Source organism: Harpegnathos saltator, unplaced genomic scaffold (assembly GCF_003227715.2).
Source record: "Harpegnathos saltator strain DR-91 unplaced genomic scaffold, Hsal_v8.6 scaffold202, whole genome shotgun sequence".
Taxonomy (NCBI): Eukaryota; Metazoa; Arthropoda; class Insecta; order Hymenoptera; family Formicidae; genus Harpegnathos; species Harpegnathos saltator.
This window is the reverse complement of record NW_020229987.1, coordinates 2,094,548-2,122,455: the sequence shown is the minus strand read 5'-3', so window position 1 is coordinate 2,122,455 and position 27,908 is coordinate 2,094,548. Positions and strand designations below refer to the sequence as shown.

General features: G+C 45.0%; 1 protein-coding gene across 6 annotated transcripts in view; it reads left to right on the top strand.

The window, feature by feature from the left end:
• Positions 1-27,908, top strand: part of spri (Src homology 2 domain-containing protein sprint) — a 251,680-nt gene that overhangs the window by 179,598 nt on the left and 44,174 nt on the right. Inside the window, exons 1-2 of one of the 6 annotated variants that reach the window (XM_019844537.2) lie at positions 3,589-3,738; positions 7,650-8,165. The exons of 3 other annotated variants lie outside the window; for them this stretch is intronic. In XM_019844537.2, coding sequence (XP_019700096.1) covers positions 8,041-8,165 — 125 coding nt within the window. In that variant the 5' untranslated portion in view covers positions 3,589-3,738; positions 7,650-8,040. Of the gene's footprint in view, positions 1-3,588; positions 3,763-7,649; positions 8,166-22,663; positions 23,034-27,908 lie in introns of those variants that run through there. 2 more of the 6 variants (XM_019844536.2, XM_011152317.3) reach the window with 2 other exon arrangements.

Genomic DNA, 27,908 nt, shown 5'->3' with positions numbered 1-27,908 from the left:
TTACATGTAATGGGAAAAATTCCAAAGGAAGGAAAATGGATGCCACATGAACTGCACAACACTGTGTAACATGCTGAACATCGAAGCGAACATGCTGAACCTTGTATTCATCGCCACTACTCTGACTTCCAGACAGAAAAAAAGTTTTTTGTGCCGAATTATCACTGGTGATAAAAAATAGATCCATTATGACAATCCTAAACGCAAAAAATCATGAATAGACCTAGGCTAATCATCCACATCGGCACCAAAATGCGATATTCATGGCCATGAGACATTGATCTGTTTTTGGTGAAACCAAGAAAGCATTGTGTATTATAAGCTCTTAAAACCGAATGAAACTGTTACGGCTGACCGGTAGCGACAACAATTATACAGTTTAAACCAACGTTGGATCAAAAACTATCACAAATCGCACAAAACAAAAGAAAAGTGATTCTGTTGCATGACAATGCTCGGCCACACGTTGCAAACGTCGTCAAGGAAACGCTGACAGAGCTCGAATGGGAGATTCTTTCGCATGTCGCGTATTCTCCAAATCTGGCCCCGTTTGATTACCACTTGTTCCGTTCAATGCAGTAGACTTTCATGACACACGCTTTCGAAATTACTAAGAAGTCCGAAAGTGGATGGATGAATAGATTACTTCAAAACCTGAGTCGTTCTATCGCCGCGGAATTCCTTTCTCACCAGAAAGATAGGAAAAAGTAATACAAAACGATGGAAAAGATTTCGATTGATTAATCAATTTAGTTTGTAATTGAAATAAATGTATTTTTCAAACAAAAAAACAGCAAAAATTAACCGACACACTTATTTAATATTTTCCCCGCTCAGGAAAATTAAAAAAAACAACATTGTTGCTTTCCTTATACCCTTCCAACCAAACTTAGAAACTTAAAAACATAGGAAATATTTGCAGGAAGATTTTTATGTACACGCGTGGTTTTATTTAGCTTTCCGCTAAATACGATAAAACAAAAATTTATATAAGATCTATATGCAGAGAAAATAAGAAAAAAGTAGCGTGATATATCATGCCAGTGTTTGTCCAACATTTTGCTTCGACATTATTAGCGTCTTTCGTTCTCTTGGTACCTCTTGATGAGCTTCTTAACATCCACCGCTCGCATGCGCTCTCTATTTCCTCCCGCCTCCGTCCTCTGTTAATTTATCTCTCCACTTGTTCGTTCACTCAGCCGCACGCTTATCTACTCCCTTATCTTTGTCACTGTACTGTAGTCAGGTGACTAAACTCTCGCGCTAGAACTTGCGTTTCCCAGACAGTCTACCATTTACAAGCCGAAAACGCTCAGCGCCGTGTCAGGCGCAGAATGTAATGTGTGCATTTGTTCTCTTTGAGCATCGGGTCGAAACAGTCGGCGCGTGACCATACACAGAACGATAAATGAATAATTAATAAAAATTATTATTATTATCTACCTACTCGCGCGCTCGCGCATGATCATTTATTTATTTGGTGCAGATTTATTCGTTTCTTCAGTTCTATCAAGTTTAGTTAACTTTTTCCGATGAAATTTACATAGCTCGGAGCAAAATTTGAAATTGAGATATTCTCCTACTCTTTTGCGGTTTTAAAATGTTGACATTTAACTTCTCGAAATGACACAGAGTTTGGCATTTGATGCACATAATCTCAAATAATCAGTAATGTTCACGATGGCTATCAATGAAGGACATATTCGATACGCGATGCATTTTGCATTTCACTTAAACAAAAACATTTCTGAAGCAATGATTTATGCTGTTTACGGTGAAAATGCTGTGACCAATCGCATGTGCCGAAATTAATTTGACCGCTTTCGAAGTGATGATTTTAATCTTCACGATCAACCACGTTCCGGTCAGTCAAAAAAAATTTGAAGACGAGGAGCTGCAAAATTTACTGAATAAAAATATGACACAAACACGATAAGAACTTGCGGAAAAACTGGGACTAAACCAGAAAGCTATTTGCAATCGTTTACCTCATATAGGAGAGATACAGAAAGAAGGGAAGTGGGTTCCACACCAAATAACCATTGACAACAAAAATCGCCAATTGACCACATGCGTTACCTTGCTCGCCAGACAACAAAAAAAGATTTCTTGCACAAAATCGTAACGGTTGACAAAAAATGGCGATTATATTGATACATGAAAATCTTAAACGCAAAAAATCATGGGTAGACCCTAGTCAACTGACAATATCGGCAGCAAAACCCAAATATTTCGGAAAAAAGCTCTCTGTATATGGTGGGACCAGAAGGGTGTGCTTTATTATGAGCTTTTGGAATCGGGTAGAACCGTTAAAGCAGAGATTTATCAAGAGCAATTGATACATTTGAGCGATGCAATTGAGAAAAAAGGCTATTTACTGAACAAGGCAGCCGTAAAGTCATCCTGCTGCATGATCATGCTAAACCGCATATAGCAGAAACCACAAAGGAAACCATCTTACACTTGGGCTGGGAAGTTCTCCCACGCGGCGTATTCTTCAGATTTGGCTCCATCAGATTTTCACTTGTTTTGATCGATGCAACACGCACAGTCTGATATATATTTTTCGACAGTAAAGGCCATCACACACAAATGAACGTAAGCAGTAAGACGTAAGCAATAAAGAAACTGACCAATCACAATCAATTGTTCTCGTAAGTTTTAAAATGGCGTCCTTAAATTTCGATTGTGATTGGTCGATTTGCTTACTGCTTACGTCTTACTGCTTAAGTTCGTTTGTGCGTGATGGCCTTTAACGTACGAAATTTCATCGATGACTTTCTAACCTCAAAGCCACTAAGTTTCCATGGGACGTGATGGGACTTGGGCAGCTGCTCAATAAATGGCGTAAGGACACCGATAACAACGGAAGATATTTCACTGATATTTCATTTGTTCTATTGATTTTTAAGTAAAGATCGAAACGTTGATTCATTGATTCTTGTCGAAAGTCGGCAAGAATCAACTACTAGACCTAACAATCGATAACAATTTCGCGAATTAATATGAGCTCGATTTTTCTTAACTAACTCTTTCTTCATCTCTATCTGCCCCTCTCCTTGTCTATCTCTCTCTTTCTCTCTCTCTTTTTGATTATGGATTTCTCTCATTTCTCCGCTTCAGCGTTGATTCAGAATAAGAAATACGGAAAGTAAGCTCGATCGAAGAGACGATTGAGAATTCTAGTTTCACATATCGCTCCTCTCCCATCCCCGACTCACCCTCTACCTCAGAAGTCCGATTTTCATTTTCTTTTTATCCATTTCCCTCGAAAATATCCCTTTTTCTTTTTCTTCGTTTCTTTTTTTCTTTTTTTCTTCGTTACTTGCGTGGCCAGGTGACTCCAAAGCGCGCACTCGCTCACGCACACACAAATGCACATTCAGTCGGCTCCGACAAGGTGCAGGAGCCTCGGCTGAGTCCTGTCCTTCTCCTGTGTATGCGCGTGAATGCTCCTGTATGTGTGTGTGTAAATGCACGCACTGCGCTCGCTCTCTCACTGCACTCTCCCCGCGATACTCGTTCGTGGACTATAGACGGCGTATACAAGGTGGCCCGAGTCAGCCGCTAAAGTCCCGGCTGCAGTAACTATAGTGTTTAACCGAGCCTGGAGTTGTTAGTTGATTCGCGACCGCCAGCCAGGCAAGACACACTCGAATCTCTTTGTTCCGTTTCGTTCTCTCTCGCGTACGCCCGCGCATCCGCCGACGGCTGGCCCGGCCGATTCGTAGTGAAGAAGTGAGTGTCTGGTATTCGGCGAAGGTATTCGGATAATTAAGAAACGGGGAGGAGGGAGGGCGAAAGAGGGTGAAAGTTCGGCGCAAGCTGGAAAAGCTCGGCCGCTGCGCGACGGCGATGGACTCGGCGGCGAATTTGAAAATCGCCAGTCTGAGTAATTTCAGCGCGATCGGCGAGATCGCGTACCGCCGCTGCGCGCAGGAAACGATCCTCGCGAGCGATTATATTGCACACGCGAGTATCTCGCGCGCGCACTCTCCGCGCGTCAGCCGACATTACTTGAGCGCGGTGCGTGCAACGTTGAGTCGTGACGCTCCGGGTGTTAACACGGAAGAGGGAGATCGCGATCGAGCGGAAGGCGCGCGAGCGTCTCGCTAAAGCTGAAGGCGTTTAACGCTAAACACGCTAAAGCCTTTGTCCGCTTCTCTCTCTTTCTCCTTCTCTTTCTCCCCTTCCCCCTCCCCCCCCCTCTTTCTCTCTCTCTCTCTCTCTCTCTCGCTCGCTCGCTCGCTCGCCAGCACACGCTATAAATAATTCCGCCGACGATCACACGTCGGAGCGGAGCGAGCGCTTCGAAGTGCAATGGCATCCGCGCGCTGTCAATTTCCGTCGCGATTCCGCCGCCGCGGGATCTCGAGAGGATTTCGGCGAGAATGAACTCCGAAGAGTTCAATCGATTCTTTTTTTTAATAAAAACACGCGACGCCTCCGTCGCGCCGTAGCGAGTCCTCTCGCCATCCGTTTGTGAGAGAGAGAGAGAGAGAGAGAGAGAGAGTGAGAGACAGAGAGACGGAGAAGAGAAAGAGACGGAGAAGAGAAAGAGAGAAAGAGAACGCGAGATATTAATATCTCTCTTTCTCTTGCGGATGAGTCAACCGATCGCGGATGAATCGGCGGCGACTGGGACGACGAAGTGCACGACGAGGATGCGGGTTTACGTCAGCGACCGAACGAGAGCGAGCTCAGTAGCGTGTTCGTTATCGCGGGCGAGGAAAACGCGCTACTCACGATCGCCGTCGCGAAATTCGCGTATCGATATATATATATATATATATACATATTTCGTTTTTTAATAGCGACAAAGATGCACGTGGGCGATCGAGCCTGGTCGCCGCTCGCGCCGCTTGAATTCCGTTAGATCGCGCGCGCGCGCGCGCGCACCGGGGAATTTTAATTGAAAACTGCGATCTCTCGACGGGCGCGCCGGGGCCGCGAGAGGAGAGCGAAACGATATCTCGTTGGAATTTTAAAACAAGCACTCGCGGTTACGCACACCATCGCCGATCGTTCTAGCGTAGCGATGGAGATTTTCGCGCGTGCCGCTACGTGGTGGTGGCTGCTGTTTCCAAGCGTGAACTCCCGAGCCGCGTCAATATGTTTCGCGAGTAGAGAAGCGGAGGGATAAAACGTTTTCGCGTACAAACGCGCTTCATTTCCGAAAGCTGGGAAAGTATTATAAAGGAAGGAAATCGGTTGGAAAGCAAGTTCGATCGCTCCACTTAGAAGCGATCGTAAAGTGAATCAGTGAACAATGCCCCTGTTGCGTCAGCAAAGAGCCTATTCCATCGATAAACAGTAAATATTCACAGTGACTTTCGGTAGAATCATTCCCGCTTTATTCTTCCATCTTGCATCTCGCTAACTTTGACCAATCAAAGTAACATTTCACCGTATTAAAGTGAATCGGCAAAAATGTTTCTGATCGAATCAGTAAGATGGACCGGTGGATAATCGGTAAATATTAAAAAGAAACAGTCCCACTTTACTCTTCCGTCTTACTTGGCCGCTGATGTTGGCCAGTCAACGTAAGATTTCACCAGAAAACTTCACCCTAGTACCCAAATTTATTACGCACTGCGCCTAGTCCAACCTTGTGCCTTGTCCAACCTTCCCGGCGATGGAATTAATGCCCGTTCGTTCTATCAATTGATGCTATCAGCGAGAGCTTACTGATCGCACTGCTACACTTACAACTGAACCGTCAGTTGTAAGTATAGCGTTTCAGTGAAAAGACCTTCGCACCTTAGGGAATAGATCCGAGAACGGCCCGTCTCGGGCAGCCGGGAAGTCGGAAAAGAAGAAAATCGAAAGCAAAGTAAGTTTGATCACTCAACTTGCAAGCGGCCTGCGTATAACATCGAACATCGAGAGAAATCCGAAGAGACTCTCTCGGGAAGTCCGGTTGACTCGTTAAGCGAAAAAAATCGCCTCGCTTTAATCGCCGATTCGCGGCGATTCCAGGCCTCGAAGGAAACGCATCGGACGCGCTCGCTCGCCTCAGCGCGTATTAATCTCCGAACGGATGATGATATCGGTAATTGAAAGTCCGTCGTCTGGTTAATTAAAAAAGCAAATAATTAGAGCGGCTCTCGTACGAATCGCGCTTAATCGGGAAACGGTATCGATAATTGGCGGTTGGCGGCCCGTTGGTTAAAAAAAGAAAAGCGAAAGAAAGGGGGAGGGGGAGAAAGAAGCTGCGCGAGCCGAAATATCGAAATAGCCAGTCGAAGCGCGCGATTGCGCCAAGCGCAACCGAACAATTAAAATTCCGCTTCGAGCGGTCGGGACTGCGGAGAGGCCTCGTCGTTTAAACACATCGCGAAGGCCTCGCGTCTCCTTTCAGCGCGTATTGCGCAGCCTTCCTCGCTTGGGAACGACGTCGTCGATAGCATCGGCGACGGCTGTAATATACATTTACATTCGCGTCGCCGGCGAATTTACGGCGGCCGGTCTGCGTCGTCCTCGATAAAAGCGCGCCTGATCGCGCGCGCGTGAACACCCGTCGAATGGCCGATGCCATTTTCCACGATTGAAAACGACTGAATCGAAATCGTGGACGAGGATATCGTCGGGAACTCGTGAACTCACGACGTTATCCCCGTCGTCGTCGTCGCCGGTCGTCCGTCGTCCTTGTCAATGGAGCAATTGGAGCGACGACGTCGTGGTCGTCGTCGTCGTCGTCGAACCCGACGTCGACGTTGTTACGCGCGCGTCGTTGACTCCGATTAATCCCGTAACGAAGGAATGTAGGGTAAACAGGGGGCACGAGGGACCCCTCGAGAGCTAGTCGGAATATAAAACTCTTCGGAGAACAAACATCTGTCGAGACTCCGTCTTTTGTGTCACGATCCGTTGGAGACACGCATCGAGGAAAAATGGAGAGCGGAGAAAGATCACGTCTCGCTTCGAAGTGATGTCCGATGGGTCCACTCGATCATTTATTTGTCCATATTTATTCCTTGAGACGCATAAATTTACCGGTCCTCGATAATTTTCAAAGTTAAACAATGATTTTCAGTCTTCGAGTCAAGATACGGTTCCGACCCCCTGCCGATCGTTAGTATTTCTAAAAAAGCTTTTGTCGAGCGACAGTGAGACGCTAGTGACGGCATAACGGTGTTTTACGAAAGAAAGATTCGGAGCCTGGGTTAATAACAAGAGAGACCAGTCGTCGGTCATCTCAGCCGATCACCAGTCAAGATCTTTATCCCGAGTACCGAATTATTTTCAAGGAAATAATCTCGCCGTCTCGTCGTTACTGAACGCGAAAGTCTCGTAAATATAAAATAAACGTGCTCAGTTTGGTAGCACAGATCGGCGATGTTCAAGTCGAACCATGAGCGACGAAGGGCGAGAGTCTCGCCTCAACGCGAGGAGGACAGATGACGATTAAATATAATGAGCCGCGTGACCGCGCAAACCGGAAAGGATAAATAGACGACGCTCCTCGGGAAGAACGGTCCGTGACAAAAAGAGAAAGAGAGAAAACGCCAAAGAGTGCGATCGCTTCTCTTCGTGGCGGGAGGAAACGTAAATTGTCATTCTCGAAGAAGGATACGCGCCTCGAGAAGAGGCAAAGAAATTGCACGGGGTTCTCCAGCCGCTCATTGCTTATCATCCGCGTCTATTAGCAAGTTCCAGGAATCCGACTGTTGCGATATCGTGCGAACCCGAATAGTCCTCGATGGTCCCCGTCGTCGGTACAAGATCTGAGGACATGCCGATCGTGCTAATCGCCACATGAGGACAATGAGCGGACGTTGCTCGCACAACGTTCCTCCACCATCGTCCGGATAACTCGGGATAACCCGCCGGTGGAGCTGGACCGAGCAGTCGCAGAGACACCCCGTATAGGAGTGCTAAATTTAGGCGAAAGAATTCGCGCGTGGCGTGGCCGCGGGAGGAGCCCGCGACCGTTTGCTCCCGCTTGATTTTCACAAAACGCATCCGAGTCAACGTCTCTTCGGACTCTGAATCGCGCGTGTATCTGCCTATCTGGCAATCTGTACGGTGGGTGGGTGTATGTGCTTGTGTGATGGGGCGAGAGTGCGCGAAGCCGCCGCCGGCTTGTCGAACAGCCTAGGAAGGATGCTGATCACCAAGTACACGACGATCCTACTGCAGTCCACCAATCAGCATATCATCAGGTGAGCGCATCAACATATCTACCTTGAGGACAAGAATATAAGCGTTAGGTGTAACAAACAACGGATCATTACAGGAAAAATTAACGGAGGAATTACACAGGTATCCCGGTAAGGGAAATCTTCCGTAATAAAACGATGATATTAGGAGGTTGAATTAATTCTGGTTTTATTTTGTCAATTTTTTTAGCGTTATTTTAAAGGAATGGTCAAATTTCAATCAATCAAAATATTTTCCGTCGTTAGCTGTGACTTTTTTCCAACCTATTTTCGCACATCCTCGTAATTATTGATGTGTGTATCTGCCAAAGCGTGTTGCATCGATCTGAATAGATGGTAATCAGATGGCGCTAGATGTGGAGAATACGCTAGGTGCGGAAGGATTGCCCATTCGAGCTCTAACAATGTTTGTTTAACGATTGAAGCAACATATGGACGAGCATTATCGTGCAGAAGAATCACTTTGCGTTTACTGCTGACTATCGCTGGCCTTTCTTGCATCAATTCATCATTCAATTTGTTCAACTGTTGCTGGCATCGCTTCCCCGTAACTGTTTTACTCGATTTTAGAAGCTCATAGTACACCACATCTTCTATATCCCACCAAATACAGAGCATTGCTTTGGGACGGTGAATGTTCCGTTTTGGTGTCGATGTTAATGATTGTCCTGGATCAACCCATGATTTTTTCGCTTTGGATTATCAAAATAAATCCATTTTTCATCTCCAGTTACAATTCATCACAAAAAAACTATTTTTTGTGTCTGGCAAAGACATGGCGTTATTCAAACGATTTGCAATGGCACTTTCACTCAATTGATGTGAGACACATCTGCTTCCCTTTTGAATTTTTCCCATGACGTTTAGAAATTATTGATTTATCGATGTTGAGTTGTTCAGCCAATTGTTTTTCCGTTTGAGTGGTGTTTTCATTCAGTAAAGCTTGCAATTCAGAATCTTCGAATTTTTTTTGACCAGTAAGTTCTTTGTTACTCAAATCGAAATCATCATTTTTGAATCCTTGAAACCAAAATTTACAATTGAAATACGATGGAGCTTAATCAGCATAAGTTGTAACAAGCATATCGTAAGTTTTAATTGCCGATTTTTTCAAATCAAACAAACAAAAAAGTAATGAGTGTCGAACATGCAAATGGAATAATATAATGGATCCGAAGATAATGGAAAACAATGGCGATTACTTACTAAGATGAATAAATTGTTTTTACTAAAATTACTTAGTCCACAAGCACAAAAATTATTCTGCTATAAAATCTTTTGTGTGCAAAATGAAGATTTATTTAAATTATTAAAATAAAGTAAATAATTGTTTTTTCGTAAAAAAAGCTACCATTTTAAAAAATATACAATTTCTCATTTGAAAAAAATAATTGTATATTACAATACAAATAAATATGCGTTACTAGCACCGAGTAAATATTTTTTACATTTCAAATATCTTTCTTCTCAATGTAGATATAATTCGAGAACTAAACAAAAACTGTAACTAGAAAATTCATAACGAGTGTTTTCTTTTGTTGTAATACGCCGGTTTAAACACAGAAAGTCTAAATAATATAAAATATAAAAAATATAAACAAAAAGTATAAAAAAATCTCAAAAGAAAGAAACTAATAACAGACATGATGATTGAATAGTGAAAGTATAAAAATAACAATAAAGCAAGATATTGACGCGATTCTTCCTTTTGATCTTTTCGGTCGTTGAGAGATTAATTCTTGTTTAAGGACATCTCGTATCTATCTCCATGTTCGTTTCGGGGAGCCGCGTCGATTCCCCGAGAATTCCCATGAATTTTCACCCTCAAAAGCGACACCATCGTCGTCTGATAATTACGCCTCATAATTAATAAGAACTTTTAATGATACCAAGCCTCTAATTGGAAGGTGGATTTAATTTCGACGATTAATTTCCGGGATAATCGAGTCAATCCGGTTGGAAGGAGAAGAGGAGAGAAGGAAGGGACGCGTGAGAGAGATAACTGAAGCGAATTTCTTCGAATGTAGAGCAAACGGTAACTTTGGTATTCGCGAATCGTCCGGTGCATATTTAAGTCACCGCTGCAGCCGTTGCGTAGGAAGTTACCGGGACCGTTTTAAGAGATCATTAAATCCGCGAATCGCGAATTTCGCCGCGAGTCACGCGGAAGGAAAACATCGTCGCGAGAATCGCGAGATTCGCGGGCCGACGATTTCCCCGAACTAGCGCAGTTCCCGCGAGAGAAAAGGAAGAAGAAGAAGAAGAGACAACGACATCTCGTTCGCGGTCGCTACGAGGAAAAGAAAGCGAGATCTCGCGAGGCGCGCAATCGCGAACGCATTGCAATAGTTTTCGAAAGTTCGGCGTTCTCGCGTTGGCGCGCACTTGCGAGCGAGCGAGCGAATGCGCCGTAAATCTCTTCTTCGAACCGCATACGTGCACACCACCTACCCTCTTCCTTTCCCTCTCCCCCTTGCCCCGTTCCTCGGATACCAACGGGCTGCCGCCGGCGGGTAGGCCGGACAAGGCCGCTAATGAAAGCGAAAAGGAATTTATCGAGGATATAAATTGTCCTCTCCGTCCACAGCGCCTCGCAGGAGGCCCGAGGATCGATCGGCAGGACTCGACGGAGGCTCGATATCCTCTCGTCGCCGTCGCCGTCTGCCCGTCCGTCCGTCCGTCCGTTCCTTCGTTCGCTCGTCCGTACCCGGGGAGGAAGGAAAAAAAATGAATCGCGCCCTTTATTGGTTTTTCTCCCTTTCCGGTCCGTGGAACCAGCTCCTGCGGTTCTGCGAAAGGGGACCGCGGGAGGCGGAGGAGACAGCCGATACTCCGCTTTAATTAGACGCCATAGGCACACTGCGAGAGAGAAAGAGAAAGAGAGAGAGAGAGAGAGAGAGAGAGAGAGAGAGAAAAGCAGAGAAGACAGATAGAAAGAGAGGGAGACAGAGAGACACGTCGATAGGTCATCATAAATGCCGCGACATTTATACCGGCTGTCAAGACGAAAAGGTCGCATCAGACCCGTAAGAAACGCAGTTCCGTGAACACGCACCACATTCGCACCGTGTTAAACACGGCGGGGCTGCACGCCCTCCTGCAACGAGAACGAGGTGACATTTCGCCGAGGCGAGGTTTCCTGCCCAATATCCTGCCTTTCGTCGCTCGTTCTCTGTCCTCTCATTATCGTCCAGTTATTTGACGTTACATTTCATCGGAAAATAACCATCTGTACCAACGGCGAAATAGCAGGAAGAGGGAGGGCAGGGGTAGGGAGAGGGGGATAAATCCCAGGCTCGTTCGGTGACGAACGAGCCGGGCAATCGATTCGTGATTTGTATGCGCACGTCACGTCCTCGCCTAATTTTTTCCCCGGACGTAGGCGAGCGGGCGAGCGGGCGGGAAACGGAGCGACGACATTACGAGGCAGTCGATGGCCCTCCTAATTACGGCTATGGGGTTGCAACGAGGAGAGCGGCCGGATCGAGGGTTCCTCCCGCAGGAACTAACGAGCCGTCGTTACGACGCGCGAGCGGGCTGCCGAACGACAGAGCGAATGTATTCCACTTACGCTCGGCTAATATGCAAAAAGCGGCTTCTAAAACGTAACGCGAGTGTATCCATTCGGCCGAATATTCAATTGCGCTCGTACTACACCCCTTTTTGCTTTAACTCCGCGAGGCCGACGGGGTGAGCGGGCGAAAGGGTAGAAACGCCACGCGGATTATCATCTCGCGAGCTTCCACGGCATAAATTAAGCCGGCCCGAACGAGACGGCTGTTTCAGCAGTCGCGCGGAGTTTTCCCAGGTGCGTGCTGCATCGGGGGAAAGCCGGGAGTGAAAATCGTCTCACTCAGTCGCAGGAGTTGCGCGATGTGAGATACCTAGAGACGGTTTCGCAATGTCGCGTGCAGAGCCCGAGTGAATTTCAGCCGAGAGAGGATTCTTTTGATCAGCTCGCTTCTGGCCACCGCTGTATGATCGGCGAGTTTCAATAAAATTTAGTGTCACATATATGTAAGCCCCGCGCATACACATCGTGTGTATGGAAGCCCCTTTGACCCTTCGACAATCTCTTCCGCCGATTTAATCGTGCGGCGAAGGGTCACGTCATTCAGAGGCCGCGTTTTATTATGGTCGATGAGCGATCGAACGGGTGGAGGTCGTTGCCCCCCTCCGGCCGGAGTCGGAGTATTAAAATACCTCGGCGAGGGTAATTAGTCGTGAGGGACATCACGACCGGGTTGGCAGAAATGGTATCATCGAGAGAGAAGAAGAACGATGGAAGAACCAGCACATCATTAGCTCCTCGTTATCGACGTAGTTTCCGTCCAAGTTTTCAATCGCCACTCGTGTGTAATTTCGTTCTTAAATAATAATAATTATCTAGATAGTGTTATGTTAGATTGGGGCAAAGAGTTGTTCGCCGGATGAAATAGAAAGCGAGATTGTTCAACTTCGAAGGATTAATACTCTTTACGAGCAAAATAAACAATGCCGACTTGTAATTTTTTCAAACACCTAACAGAGACTTCTTATTTTTTGCACAAACTCTCTAACGGTTAACGCACAAACTCTCTATGAAAATTTAATAGAGAAATGAGACAAAGCTTTCCCAACAAGATATATTTAATTATTTCCGCTCGAAGAGCGCTTTATAATGCCATCAAACACTTCTTATAAGATTCGGAAAACGGCTGTTATAGTTTTAAATCTAATTTTAAATTAGAGATCGTTAATTTTAACACTGATTTGAAACCTGATAAACGCCGCTGATGCACCTTTTGGATTTAATAAAAGATTAATCGATTAGTATCGTCACGGCGCTTTTTGAAAGCAAAAGATTAAAACGACGCTTGTGCTGCTGAAGCTTTTCTTTTCTTGAGGCTTTAGCTTACTCGAAGCTTTCGCTTCCGAGGAAGTGCTCGTGTAAATTACGCCAGCCAGCTGCCAAGATTATAACTCTCTCGTCTCGTCAAGATCGGTCGCGAAAGTTTCGCTAAAGAGGGTTGGATCGGATCTCGCGAATTTAAGGCCGCCGCTCTCAGTATGAATCGCTGCTTAATTCAGCCTTAATTTTCACGAGCGACAACGGCTTCCGCCGCGATTTCGGGGAAACTTTTATATCGCCGCAAATTGCTCGAGGCCGCCCTTGACGTACACACGCAACATACGCACACTCATGTACGCGAATCGATGGTTACTTTTTAATTAAAAGTTTCGCTTTTAAAGCGAGACCTCGTCCAGACAACGCGTCGCTAAATACATTTTGTCGACGCTCGACACATCGTTACGAAATGTGCGTCAATCAATTACGTCATCTAATTGCGCGCGCGTTTTGGATATTTTAATATTAATTTTTTTTTCATTCATCTTCTGTCCGTAAAAGAATCCGTCTTCATATTTATCTCTTTCATGCAACTAATAAAATTTTTAATTATAATTTATAGCATATTATTTATGTGGTGCATTAATGATATGATTTTTACGCGTGATATTCAAAGTTTTTTCTTGAAAAATTATTTTTCTTTTATGTTTAGCGCATAATAACATCTAGCATTTGACTTTTGTTTATCCAATTCAAGTATTATTTTTATTTTAACTATGAATCATACAATTAAGGTTGTATGATCAATTATTAGCTTTATCAGAGATAACAGACAAAAAACTTGCTTAATATAACAATCCACCTTTCCAGTTTTATTTAAATTAAAGTTATATTTAATAAATTTTATTTAATAATCAAATTTTCTCCCTTTTCTCTCTCCTCCATCCCTCTCTCTCTTTTTTTCTCCTTTCCCCTTGATTAATCAGCCTCTACTCAATTATGAGGGAATACCTATTGAGGAGCAACTGAGTATCAGGTTGCTTTTCTCCCTGATGAAATGAACTGACATATTTGCGAAACGATGGAAACAAAGTCGCAAAAGGCTCTACATCGCGACTTCGTATATCAAATTAAATACATCTCCCACATTTATCAATTACAATGTAAAACGATTCGCGTGAACGAGGTGTCCGCACGCACGTCGTTCCACGACACGTGCGATCAATTATGTTGCCTAATGACAATAATCGTTCTAGAGTCGACGATGATATTAATATCCACTTTCAAATATATCAATTATGACTCTGCGTGCCTCAGGTGACCGAAGTGTCCGCAAAGCACGTCGTCGAAAATACGCAGGCTTTTCCATGTCCGTCCTGCGACAGTTTCCGATAAGACGCAACCGAAAGAGGTGGAAGGGCGAAAAGCACGATAATAAAGGTAACTGGAAGGGCGGCCGCGACAAAGCGTGCATAATAACGACGGATTAATTCATTAAGCGCCGCTGTCGCGCCGTAGATGCGCCGCGACCGCGCTTTCCTCCTGCGAGATCTCCTCGTTCTCGCTCTCGTTCTCGTGGAGTATCCGTTGCGGCGTCGCGCATTTTCCAAGCGTCGCTTGGTGCTTCCACGACGAAAGATACGTCCCCGGGGACGCCCTCGGCGGGGTCGGGAGTCGGCTCGCTATTAAGCCCGTGGGATAAGACCTGGCACTTCACTTCGTACGCTCTCTCTAATTAAATTATTCCGAAACGCGGAACCGCACGCTCTCACACTCGCACGCGTAAGCAAACACCTATCTACGAGACTCCATAGAGACGTTTACAAGCTTGTGCACGTGCGCGCGCGCGCGCACACACATACACACACATACAATGAGCGAGAGCACACGAATACTCTGCGTGGCCATCCACGTGATGCTGCGGCCGCACCTGCGATAGAGGAAAATCGAGTTCTCGAAGCTCCCAGACGATCATCGAACCGCGACATTTATAAGTAAATCAATTTTTCCAAACTGGAAGAGACAGGAAACCATCTAATTCTCAAGGGTTAAAATTAGTATATGACTCTGTCTAACAATGCCGATACCAATTTAAGACTTTTGAAGAGTATAAAATAAAAATGCCGGAGGAATTTAATAAAAAATCTTCATGTCGCAACCACGACCTCTTATGTGATCCTTAACATTCGCAAGTGAAACATTTAATTAATCGTAAATCATCGTTCATTTCCAGAAGAAAATCCACTCCTAAGGAGTGAGTTTATTAAAATCGAGAGAAAAAGATTTAACTTTTTAAATTTAAATAAATATGAGATCTAATTTTCCTCTCCCTTATGAAGTGTTTTTAATGTTTATTCATAGTACATTATATATTATATTTTCGTCAAGAATATTTACGAATTAAAGGGGAAAAATTTAACGTATCTAAATGTACATAAATATTATATTTAATTAATATGAAGAAAGAAATAATATAAAGAAAGAAATAAAGAGAGAGAGAGAGAGAGAGAGAGAGAGAATTAAAAAGAATAAAAAAAATGAAAAGTAGATTCAGCGTAGATTATTTAAGATGGCAAGATAATTATTTAAATTATCTAATAACAAGAGATAAACGGAGAATTTAAAAAGATATGCCAGATATTTAACAATAATATCTAGAAATGCGAAAAAAGAAATACATCACACGTACGGAAAAGTAAATTGGCTCTTTCTTGACACAATCTCCAGTGTCCAAGTGCTAATATAGTTTGCTCCCAAGATCGTTCGACGATGCGCTGGACGTTTCTTGCGAACAGTAGTGGCCGTCAGGAGAATGGCTCTATCCGGCGAGTCATTTTCCAAGTGACTCGATGAGTCGCTCCGCGAAAATATCGACGTCACTTCGCCCGTGCGAGCCGTCGCGAGCATCCGCCGCGCTCGATTCTCCGCGCGCAAATATAGATACTAATTTATCGCAGTCCCCGTGCGCGGCTATCCCATGAATCGAGACAAATCACCCGGCTAGATAAAACCTAGCGCGGCAAGATCGCGCCGGTAATGGGCGCCCCTGTGATAAATATCAGCTCGTTCGTTCGCCGTCTTATTTGCCCCGCCAGGGTGTGCGTACGTCCGTGAGCGTGCGTACACACCGACCGATAAACGTTGACCGTTGGCCATCGGACGGGGCCGGGTGATTGAGCGAGTGAGAAAATTTCTTCCCTTCATTCATTTATATATTTTTTTATTTACATATGTGTGTATGTGTGTGTGTGTGTGCTATCTATTATATGAATGCTGAACGCTTTTTTTAACACCCTGTATATATACACGCGGGAAAAATAAGCTGCCTTTTCCTAAAAAAAGAAACCAAAGCGCAACATGGTTATATATAATATTTGTTTCTGTCAAGAGAAATTCATTTTCCGAAACCTTCCGTCGGTTCTCTTCAGTTTACATGTGAGGAGGAAGGCAAAGAAATACAGAGAAGAGATAAACCACCCTCTCTTCCGGAAAAAAAAAAAACCAAAGTGAGCCAATATGGCCACGTAGCATTTGTCTTTATAAGAAGGAATTTATTTTCCAGATCCTTTCATCGGTTCTTTTCACTTTTCGAATGGAAGATGAAGAAATACGGAGAAAAAATAAGCTGTCTCCTTCTCCTGAAAAAAAATATCCCTACGTACAATATAGTTGCGTAGTATTCATCTCTGTAGAGAGAAATTCATTTTTCGGTTCCTTCCATCGGTTCTTTTTACTTTTCGAGTAGAGAGGAAGATGAGAAACAGAGAGAAAGAAGAAGAAGAAAAGAGAGAGAAAAGGAGACTATATGCATTTCTTATATCGCTTCGCATCTGCGGGACGATTTGTCGTCTGCCACGCGCCTCGGCGTTCCGCCTGCTTTTTGCGCACCCTCCTCCCTCTTCGCTCACAATCCGTCATATCTCGAGCTTCGTCTCTGTCAAAGAACGACAGCGTCAGCCGACAGACGCCGACCGAGCGCAAGAGCGGGAGCAGGAGTAAAAGAGGAGCAAGAGGAGCAGAAAAGAAGCCGGGGAAACGATCTAAGCTCGCGGGAAATCGCGTCACGTACGCAGCGACGCTCTCCCTTTGGTTTCGACTGATTGCTTTTTGAATCGGAAAATCTTCCCCAGCCGCGCCACATCGCGACCGAAAATGCGAAATGACATGCCTCTCCGTCTTAGCGAATTTCACAAATTCGGGGGAGCCGAGGCCTATCGGCGAGTAAACGAAAGTGCGAAGCGAGGCTCTCGGTTGACTCCCTGTCCCGGCTTCCTCCTTGGGGGTTTCCTTTGGATCTTTCGAGCCAAATGCGGAGTGAAAAGAATCCTTGAATGGCGTTCAAGGTGAAATATAATTATGCGTTAATATCTCGAACAAACATTATACGAGAAAAGAGAGAAAAAATCTTCCACTAAAGAAAAAGAAAGAGAGAGAGAGACAGACAGGGAGAGAGAGAGAGAGAGAGAGAGAGAGAGAGAGAGAGAGAGAGAGAGAGAGAGAGAGAGAGAGAGAGAGAGAGAGAGAGAGAGAGAGAGAGAGGACCGTCCCGTAAACATCTTATGCCGATTAAACGTACCCTTTTTCCGAAAAAAAAAACATCTTCGCGTCGATAGAGGTATTACGCGTCGCTCGAGCACAAGGAGGGAGGGATGGGAGACGGACTGGTGATTACTTGACAGCGGACTCGCTCGTCATGCCATAATTCTCCCTGCAACAACCCTTTCATTCCATCGTCCCCGCGGATCATGCGCCGTCGAACAAGAAAAAAGAAAGCCCCGATGGACAGTTCGCGAGCGGAAAAACTCGCTCGCTCGAAAACTCGCAGGGGTGGTTTTTCGGGATCTCTTTACGATCCTTCTCGGGCCAGACCCCTTCAACAGAAATTTTTTGACATTCGCCAATCCCCATCCCCTATCGTCGCGGCTTTTATTTCGTATATAGGGTGTACGTTAGACTCGACTATCCTCTGAGAGAGAAATATATAATTAAAACAATGTTTATTATTATTTACTACTTATCTTTCGAATAAAAATATATACGTGAAGAAGGGTGGCGACTGACTGAAACGTTTATGATATATGAAACGAAAAACCGTTAATAACTAGATTAATAAATAATTCGTAAATATACTATCTCTAACCGTCACATATGTTATCAAGGACATGACCCTGAATAAGCTTTGGTAAAAGGTTAAGTCGATGCTCAGAATTCATTAGAAAGTTAGTGACAAATCTATTTTGGAATTTGGGAAACTATATTAATTATAGGTAAAATATGTATATAATACACATGTGAGGGACTTTGCCTTTGTCCTGCACCCTTACTCCCAAGAAACTTGATCCAACCCTACCCTATATTATTGTAACTTTGACAAATAAAATTCTGATACAAGACGCTCATTTTTTAAACTTTTCTGTTAATGACTTTTTAATGAACATGAACGCGATTAAAACTTGTTAGAGCTCATTCAGGACTATGTCCTTGATAAGGTATGTGAAGGTCAGAAATGTCGAAGATAGGCAACAGTATAATATTTATGTATCAATAATTCTTACATGTCACACCAAAATAAACAATTGAGACTTTTATGAGTCAGATATTTATATCCGCGTTTTTAAATTTTTTCAAAGCCTGTCTCTGCTACCTCCTTAATCTCGACTAAATATTTTCACGCGCAATGCGTAAATTAAGGAAGAAGCTCTCACGCTTATCCCTATCGTCCTTCCTGTATACAACAATGTTTATAGAACATTTTTCGAACTTTTCGACGAGAGAGGTACATGGTTAAAGTTTCGACGGTCCACAAAGTTCATAGTACATGGTGTACAACGTAGCCAGACTCGCGGGAAAGATGAGCGGCGCAACATCTCTTGAATTTATACTCTTATGAAGTCTGCCTCCTCCTCCTTCCTGCGCCTCTATCCTCCCGACACCCAAACGGTATATTTCCGCGGCCGACAGCGGGGTGGGGAATTCTTCGTGAGAGGGTTCGCTTAGTTGAGCGAGAAAGTTGGCGAGAATTTTTCCGCCGACGCACCTGAGTCCTCCGAGGATCTTAGCCGCGCGCTTAACTTGTCCGGAACGTTGGCGTTACGTCCGAGAAAATGTCGCGAGGACTTATCCTCAATTTAAACACGATTATGTGGAACGCGCGCGGAACCATGTGCGAAAAGGAAAGTATCTCGTTCGCAAAACTTCAGTGACTGTACGAATAAAATCTCCCTGATAATAATCAGTGACACGATGCTCCTCTCAACGAAGGCGACACCAATTCTCTCTCGGTTCAATTAAGGTCCCTTTTCTCGGGGCGTTGGAACATGGCCGGTTATTTCGGTCGCGATATTCAGACGCGCCGCTGAGGGTGTCTCCCTGCCGTCTGGCAAAATTTCCAGCTTGACACCTGTCCACCAGCGCGTGAATTTCGTCTTCTCTCATCTTCGTTTAGTCTAGTTCGCTCTTCACTTCTCTCTCTCTCTCTCTCTCTCTCTCTCTCTCTCTCTCTCTCTCTCTCTCTCTTTCTGTCTCGTATTTTCCGGCCACAGTTTCTCGGCAGTCTCATTCAGGCTGACGTACGCTCGAGTTCCATTCATCTCCACATTGATCCCGACGGCACTTCGGGGCCGAGAGTACATAGATATTCTTAAGTTGCTGCCGCACGAGCTGAGGATTAGAAGGGAAGCTGTAAAGGGGTTCTCGTAGCGAGAGAAAGGAGAGAAGAGAGCAGAAGGGGCAGTCGAGGCGGAAGAGATTTGTAGCGACCTGCGTGGATTTTACCGCCGCTTGGAGATAGGGGATAGGAGGCAGCACAGTACAGGCAACGTTTCGTGGAGAACGAAACCGACTTCATCCTGCCGCCCCCGTCGTCATGAGAAAAAATCATCAAGGGTAGGAGGAAGACCGGAAGACAAATGATCATTCCGAAGAGCTCCGTAAACTAAATTGCAAAAAGCCGACGAAGAGTCACGGCGATGGAGTCGTATCAAAGATCGCGCGAAAGTGACTCTTTCTTCTTCTGCTGATCCAAAGAATGCTCCGTAAAGCCTCTTATCTTCGTGGTCGATGAATATCCGAACTCTGAACTCTAATCACGATAATTAATTGATTGATAATTTTCACGCGAGAGTAAATATCAATTAAATAATCACTTGGACTGATCTACGGATCTTGCGGTAAATTCGCAAAAGGTCTTCAACGATCTGAGAAAGGTGTTACTCGATGTTGATTCTGAGGATTGCGCCAACGACTTTATGCGGGGTAGCCTCGAAACTGCCCTGAATCAAGGGGTTTCCAGGAAGTTGAACAAATCGACCAAGCGCAAAAAGCATTTACGATTTTCACTGTCCGGACGCGAAAGAAACTTTCCGTTCACCGCCGCCTTCGCCGCCACTACCGCCGGAAGAAAAAGCTTTTATTGCCACCCCACCCGCGCGCGAGGTGTACGGGGTGATATACACAGGGTGAGCCGTTCGATCACGAGGGGAAGGTAATTTCGCGTGAAGAGTTGGACGAAAACGTGGAATAAAATACTCCTACTTCTTTAAATCAAATTCAATCAAATTATGCCGTGTACACCTCGAGTTAAATTGAGAGGCACCGACGTGAAACAAAGTTAATTGAATTTATTTCCTGCCCGAAAGGCCAACAAAAAAGGAACCTCCCGAATGGCCACAAAAGAGGGGAAACAAAATTTCAATCTTGAAAATCAATTCATCGGTATCTCCCCTCCGCTTCGAGTTCGCGTCGTTATAATGGAAGGTGCGTTCTTCGTTTTAGGACACTCTGTACGGTTTACGCGCCGTTAGACAGAAAATATATCGTGGTGGCGGGGAGCGCGGTAATCAGTGCGTGTCGACATTGCCACCAGATAAATAACGCCTAGCGCGTTGTAATTTTCAGGTCGCCCGATGTAATTTCCAACGCTCCCGATACAGGATATCATTCTCGCAGTCGCTTCGAGAGAAAAGCTCTTCAAACGACTCTCGCGGCCTACTATCGTTCATTGTCGAGACACGTTATCAGTCACGGCTCATTATCGCCTAAGATAACGCGCCTCGACATTGTAATAAAATACGCTGTTAAACTCTCTGCCTTTGACCGTAACCTTTCCATGATTTTCGTCCTCATTTTTAAACTTCATCCTCATCCTCGTTTGCATCATTATCCTCATCGTAGCCTTAAACCTTATCCTGATCCTCGCTTGCGTACTTATTCTTGTCCTTATTCTTTTTCTTATCATCTTCCTCGTCGTTGCTGTCGTCCTTGTTCCCATCCTTATCCTTGCCTTCATCATTACCATTATCATTATCATTATCATCATTATCCTCGTCATCATTTCTGTGATACTCGTGCCGTGTATTTTCCCTATTCTTATCGTTATCCTTAACCTTATCATAATCCTCATGCTCGTTAACTTCATTGTCTTTCCCCCATCCTTATTCTCATCCTGTCCGTTATTCTTGTCGTTATCTTTATTATCCTTGGCTTCATCATTACCATTATCATCATCATCATCTACATTCGTCTTTATTTTTGCTGCCTTTTCTATTCTCATCAATATCCTTAACCTCATCATCATCATCATCATCCCCATCCCTATTTTCATCTTTACCTTTAATATTATATTCATCCTTATTTTCATCTTTATTACTACTATCCTCGTCGTTCGTCCATGTCCTTATTCCTGTCTTTATCCTTATTCTCATTTCGTCCTCATCGCCATTCTAATTTTCATCCTTATTTTTATTCCTATCCTCATCATTAATCTCGCCATCCTTAACCTTGTCTTTATCCTCATCACCAATGTCATCGTGTCTTCATCCTTTACTTCGACTTAACTCCCTTATCTTTGCTCCTATTACTAATATCATCTTCATCCTCAGCCTATCTTAAAATAATCATCCTCATCCTCATCCTAATCCCAATTATGGTTTTCATCCGTGATTCCGCCCTTATCCACATATTCTTATCCTAATCATTATCTTCACCCTTGTCGCTTAACTTTCCCTATCCTTATCATTAATATCGCCGTCCTCACCCTCTACTTCGACTTAATCCCCTTACCTTCGCCCCTATTATCATATTTATCCTCAGTCTATCTTGAAATAATCATCCTCATCCTCATCCTAATCCCAATCATTGTTTTCATTCGTGATTCCGCCCTTATCCACATATTCTTATCCTAATAATTATCCTCACCCTTGTCGCTTAACTTTGTTCCTATCCTCATCATTAATGTCGCCGTCCTCACCCTCTACTTCGATTGAACCCCCTTACCTTCGCCCCTATTATCATCTTTATCCTCAGTCTATCTTGAAATAATCATCCTCATCCTCATCCTAATCCCAATCATTGTTTTCATTCGTGATTCCGCCCTTACCCACATCCTTATATCAATCATTATCCTCACCCTTGTCACTTCATCGTCATCACTATCTGTGATAGCGGGGGCGATGGCGAGAGCGGTAGTGTCAGAGGGATAATAGGACGACCACCGGTCGTCCAGACACAACAGATGCCCGCGACACTGTCCACCCGTCCATCCGTCCGTTCGTCCGTCTGTCCGTGGCAACGGGCCATCATCATCCGGCGTTTGGACCGGTTCGAATACTGCGGTCCCTATGGAGACGGCCGGCGGCGGGCGGCGGTAGCAGTGGTGGCGGCGGCGGCAGATCGAGCATCTCTAGAATGAAACGGCGGCGCACTTTGTGCGCCTGCGTGCCACTCGACGCACCCATCCGTCCATGCGTCCCCTCTGCTCCCTTTCACAATGTATCGGGGGACAACCGTCTCTCGTACCGCCGTCGCCTCCGCCGCCTCCGGCAGTCGCGTCCTCGTACGCCACCGTTTACGTGTCGTCGCGACGGACGCAGTGCGTCGCCGACGGGCGTCACGGCGCGTTCCGTCGCCGTCGAGTTTGTCGTCGTCGAGTTCTCATTGTGCGTCGTGTATCGCGCTCGATAGTGCGTCGCCGAGTGCGTGCGAGAAGCAGACAGTGGCAGCGGGAAGAAAGAGAGAAAGAGAAAATAGGGACGGGGAGAGAGCCGGTACGCTCCAAGCCGCCGGTGCATTCGCTCGCACGGCGACTCGGTGACGACTAAGCTAATCGTGATAGCGCGATTAGGTATCGGCGGTATCGGTCACTCCTTCGAGCGCACAGCGGCGATCTCGAAGGTGTGCTGATACGCACCTGTCGTCGTCATCGTAGTCGCCGCGAGTAGCAGTGAACTGTCGATTGCGAGTTATCGCCTGCGTTCGTCGACGGAGTCGAGGCATGTTTCCGTCTTGATATGTTGTGTGTTGTTAACTATCCGCGGATAAATAAATCCGTTCGGTTCTCAGTTTGCCGGTGCCAGACTGCGGTGATCTCTCGCGATCCTCTGTTCTCCTTGCTTTTTTCTTTTCTTTTTTTCTTGTGAGCTCTCAAGCGCATATAGCGAGCGAACGAAGTGCTTCACGCTTTGTTCTTATTGAAACGAGAGTCGTCAGATCCTCTTGAGATTGGAGAACGCGATCGGTCTCATCGCTTTAAGCCTTATGAATAAATCCTCTAAGGGTCGGGCCGTACTTGTTTCGTTTCTTCCTGATTATGGACCTTTTTTGTGGCTCGGCTGCTCCGAAACCGAAGAGAACAGAGAGCTTCTTCTCCGTCGATTAATTCGGAGTGGAAGATCCCAGACGAATATCTCGGTTAGCCCGCGATACCAAATAAGGGACTCGGTGATGTGATGCTTCTCTCATTCTACCTGTACGGTACACGAGCATAGCGGGATCTGCTGATCGTCCTTATCGATAGATAAGAGCCGATAGTGACTCTTGTCAGGAAGCACGTTGTCAGCAAACAGGAGTAAAATACGTCAGACAAACGAGTAAGAGCGAGAGATAGTCGATGCAGATGCGATTATCATGAAACAGAATCGGTCAAATCGAGAAAAAATTCAGGTATACGGGATACTGATGATGAGAAACATAATGATGGAGCAAACACGCGTGGAGTGACAAAACTCCAGATATTCAGGGGGCACACAAACTCGCGACGAAGGCGCGACGAAAGACTCACGACATCGCGTAACAATGCGCATGAGAAGGAATCGAAGCGCGGATGTCCGCGGATATAAGACGCAAGTGAAAAAAGGGTGATGAGAGATGACGCACACGCGGAATAAGATTACGGCGCGGAGCAAACAGTCGGCGGTTTATCTACGGCTACTTTCGAAAGCGCGACCGGCCGGTTATTGATTGCCGGTGATTTTCGCGGCGACGCGGGAGGGAAATTGCTACTGTCGTTTTCGCGAACATTACGCGGAAATCGTGCCGCCACGAGCGACTTCATCTCACTTTCGCCGCGCGGTATCACGAACGGCGCGGCGCCTCTCTCGTCCTGTTCCTGCCTGATTGCGCGCTCGTCTTCGTTACTGCCGGCCGTCCTTTTCCGCTGGCAGATTAAGAAGCAGTCATGCGGGCGGGCAAGGAAACGGGCAAGCGGTTTCAGGCAGGCAATCGCGCGACGTAGCTCTGCGGCACACTCACGCGACCCGTACCGGAAGTGCCGCGAAGGTCGTCTTGACCGTATCGAAAGGACCCACTCGCTCTCGTTTCGTAATAAAGACCGGACCGAGTTAGCGGACGATTTCTTCATTTTTCGCCGGCTCATGTTTCGCTGTGTTGTTCTTCGCGCGGGCGCGCGTGTGTCACGCTGTCAAGGCGCAGCACATGGGGGCCGGCCGCCGAAGCGGCGGTCGCTGTGTAATTTGGTCGTCGGGATGCGATAATTTATCGCAGTCTTCGCTCCAAATTGGCCGAACGCTCGTTAAAAGGACATCCGAGAGCGTCCCGGCTGAGCGCGGCTGCACTCGCAGAATCGGCTCTCTCGTAGTGTATCTAATTTGCAATTCAAGACGTATAATTATGTTACGTAAACGCACGTATGTGTGTGTGTGTGTGTGTGTGTGTGTGTGTGTGTGTGTGTGTGTCAGTACCGTCGGACGAGAAGAAAAAGAAACGGGGAAAAGCTAGGAGCGAGAAAAACATGGAACGCGTAAAAATAATTCGCGACGCGCGAGTGAGAGACGCTTTCTATTTCCGTATAGCCCGCGTAGCCCGCGGGATGCCTGGAATTCTGCCTTCATAATGACACGCTCGCGATATTGTTGGAAAGTCGACGGCAGCCGGCGTTATTTAAACGACGCCGGGCTTTTCGCTCGTTTATCCGCATGAGACGGCCGTTCGTTCGTTCGTTCGCGCCGCGAATCATTCGTGATGGTATGTGCGGTCACCGCACATCAGGTGGAAAGTTGCGCGATCGTTTATTAAGGATCTGTGTGCGCAGCGATGGAGAGATTTATGCAGAAGAAAGAGAGAAATGGAGAGGGGGAGAGAGAAAGCACTATCTATTGTGCACACAAGAACACTTCTAAAATCAGCCGGATATTAAAGAACAGTGGGCCTAAAATCGAACCTTGAAATACATTGGAATGCAAATAGACGATAGTCAGTAAGTTATTATTTAAAGGATCTCCGTTTTCCTGAGACCTGCGCTTCAAACATGAACGAATACTTTCATCTCGTTGCGGAGTAAGAAAAGTTCTCTCTTTCTCTTCATCGCCTTAAATTTATTCAGAGTCAGTTTATTCAGTTAAGTTTATTCAGGATTGTTTCAAGTTTAAGTCCAGGTTATTTCAGGATTACCGCACCAGGATGTGGTAACTCTATCAAGTGCCTTCGACAAGTCAGACAGCATCAGTGACCATTCTTAGATTATCTGCAATGATACACCCAAAAAAAGTAATTTCAGAACAAGCGGAATCATTTAAATTTTAGAGGATCTTATTCTTATACATGGACTCAAGAGGATTCGTCTAAAATTAAGAGGAAAATATTATAAACACATTATTCTTAAAGTTAGAGGAATTATATGTATATGTATAATGCAAATCTTATTGATTTTAATATAAATTTCTTCTTATAGACAGATTATTTAATCTTTTTTTAAAAGGATTATTATCTATTCTTACTGGTTATACTGGTTAATTTGAAAAAAATTATTATAGTGTATAGCAAAAAGTAATATATATAGATGTACTTCTGGCTCCAGTTCTACAATAGAGTAGGCACGAATGAAATAAGAACAATAACAAACAAATTTCCAATCAGTTTTATTATGAACTTCAAGCAACAAAGATGTTCATCATAATCAATTGTATGAAACATACTTAAAAGAAAGAATATATTAAACTTCTTGCAATAGATAATAAACTGTATTTGATCAAATATGGGTAAATTATCTTTGGTATATGTTACAGCAACACACGTACCTTTTTTAAAAAGCGTTCCAAATATTCTGACCCATGAGCATATGATTATTTTTTCGTTCATGTCTGGAGTTAAATGACTGAACAAAAGAAGCCGACATCCAATTCAACATATTCCTCTTCACATAAGAGGAAAATTAATTGATATAGGAAAATATAATTGAAAAGGAAATCCTCTTGAAATAAGAGAAAAACAGTTAGAATAATATCTAATAAATTTTAGATGAATGGTTCACTTTAATCGCTTTATCGTAAAAGAAATCCTTTTCCTGTAAAAGGCTTCGCTTAGAATATAAGACTATGGAAAAAATCACTTTACAAATAGAATACTTTTTTGGGTGTAGTTTCCGTAAGCAGATTCACATGGATCACCCAAGTCATGTTTCATAACTTTGAATTTGTTTACGATCAATTCTTGCAAGAGCCCTCGAGATTACGGAAAGGAAAAATTACAGAAAAAGAGAGAGAGAGAGAGAGAGAGAGACACTTTAGAAAGTACTGCTTCTAAAGAGGAATCTTGCGAGGAAACGGACATTGGAACAGACATCCGGAGAAACATTCAAGTGTTAATCAGGCGATCGTCGTCGCGACACGCTAACGACGACGCATAATTTCCGTTTCTATCTGTTGCAACCGTTTCTCCCGAGCTCTTTCGAGGACTCGCGGACATCGCCTTGCGGAGGCTTCTCGCTCTCGATCTTCCGATCTCTCTTCAGGCTTCTCCGTCGTCTCCGCGAATTTAATTGGCGAGCAAATCTCAGCTCCCGTATTCTCAGGCGGAAAAGAGCGCGGGCCGCGGAAAAGGCGCGCGATAACTTCGTAGCATCAACAATGCAGCAATCCGGCAACGCGCCGATTACTCATCATCGTATCGCGTCAGCGTTCACTGGCATTCCGATCGTGTCCGGCCAGCTGCCATTCACGGTGGGCCCGTAGATAAAGCCGTTTTATTCGCGATAAGGGGACGCGAGATCAGCTCCTTCCTTCGTCAGAAGCCGACGTCGAGTACCGCTTCGCGTTATGATCGATTCGTGACGCGCCGCTGAACAGCACGATTTCGCGATTCGCGCTCGCATGACGAGCGAACGAGAGAAGAGAAAACAGAAGCTTCCTCTCGTAAATCTCTCGCTCGCGAAACTTCCGCCAATCGATAAATTTTTTATCCATGAATGGCCTTTGAATGTGAGACTCCGAGCCAATATCAGGAGCGAGAAATAGAGGAAATAAATTTTGTCCTTTCATCACTCTCATCCTTTGAATTCACTGTATTTCTCTAGCACAGTCTGCGGGAGGAATTTTAAATATATATTACCCATAAGAAAGAGAAGTCCTGAATTCTTCCAAGCAGTAACCGACCTTTCGCGAGCCACCCTATACAAATAAAATCTCTCTTTGAGCAATTCTTTCAATTTTCCCGTCTCCGCCAGTTCGAATATATCACTTGGCGCTTCTGCGAATAAATCAGCCTCTCTTGATCTCCTCTTTGTCCGCAAACGAGAGTTTCCTCGAGAGTCTCTCTAAAAATACCGATCCGAGACGGAGTTCGGAAATTAGCTCGGGACGCGGTACGGCCGTCGCGAAAGATTAATAACAACGCGCTCTTGATACACA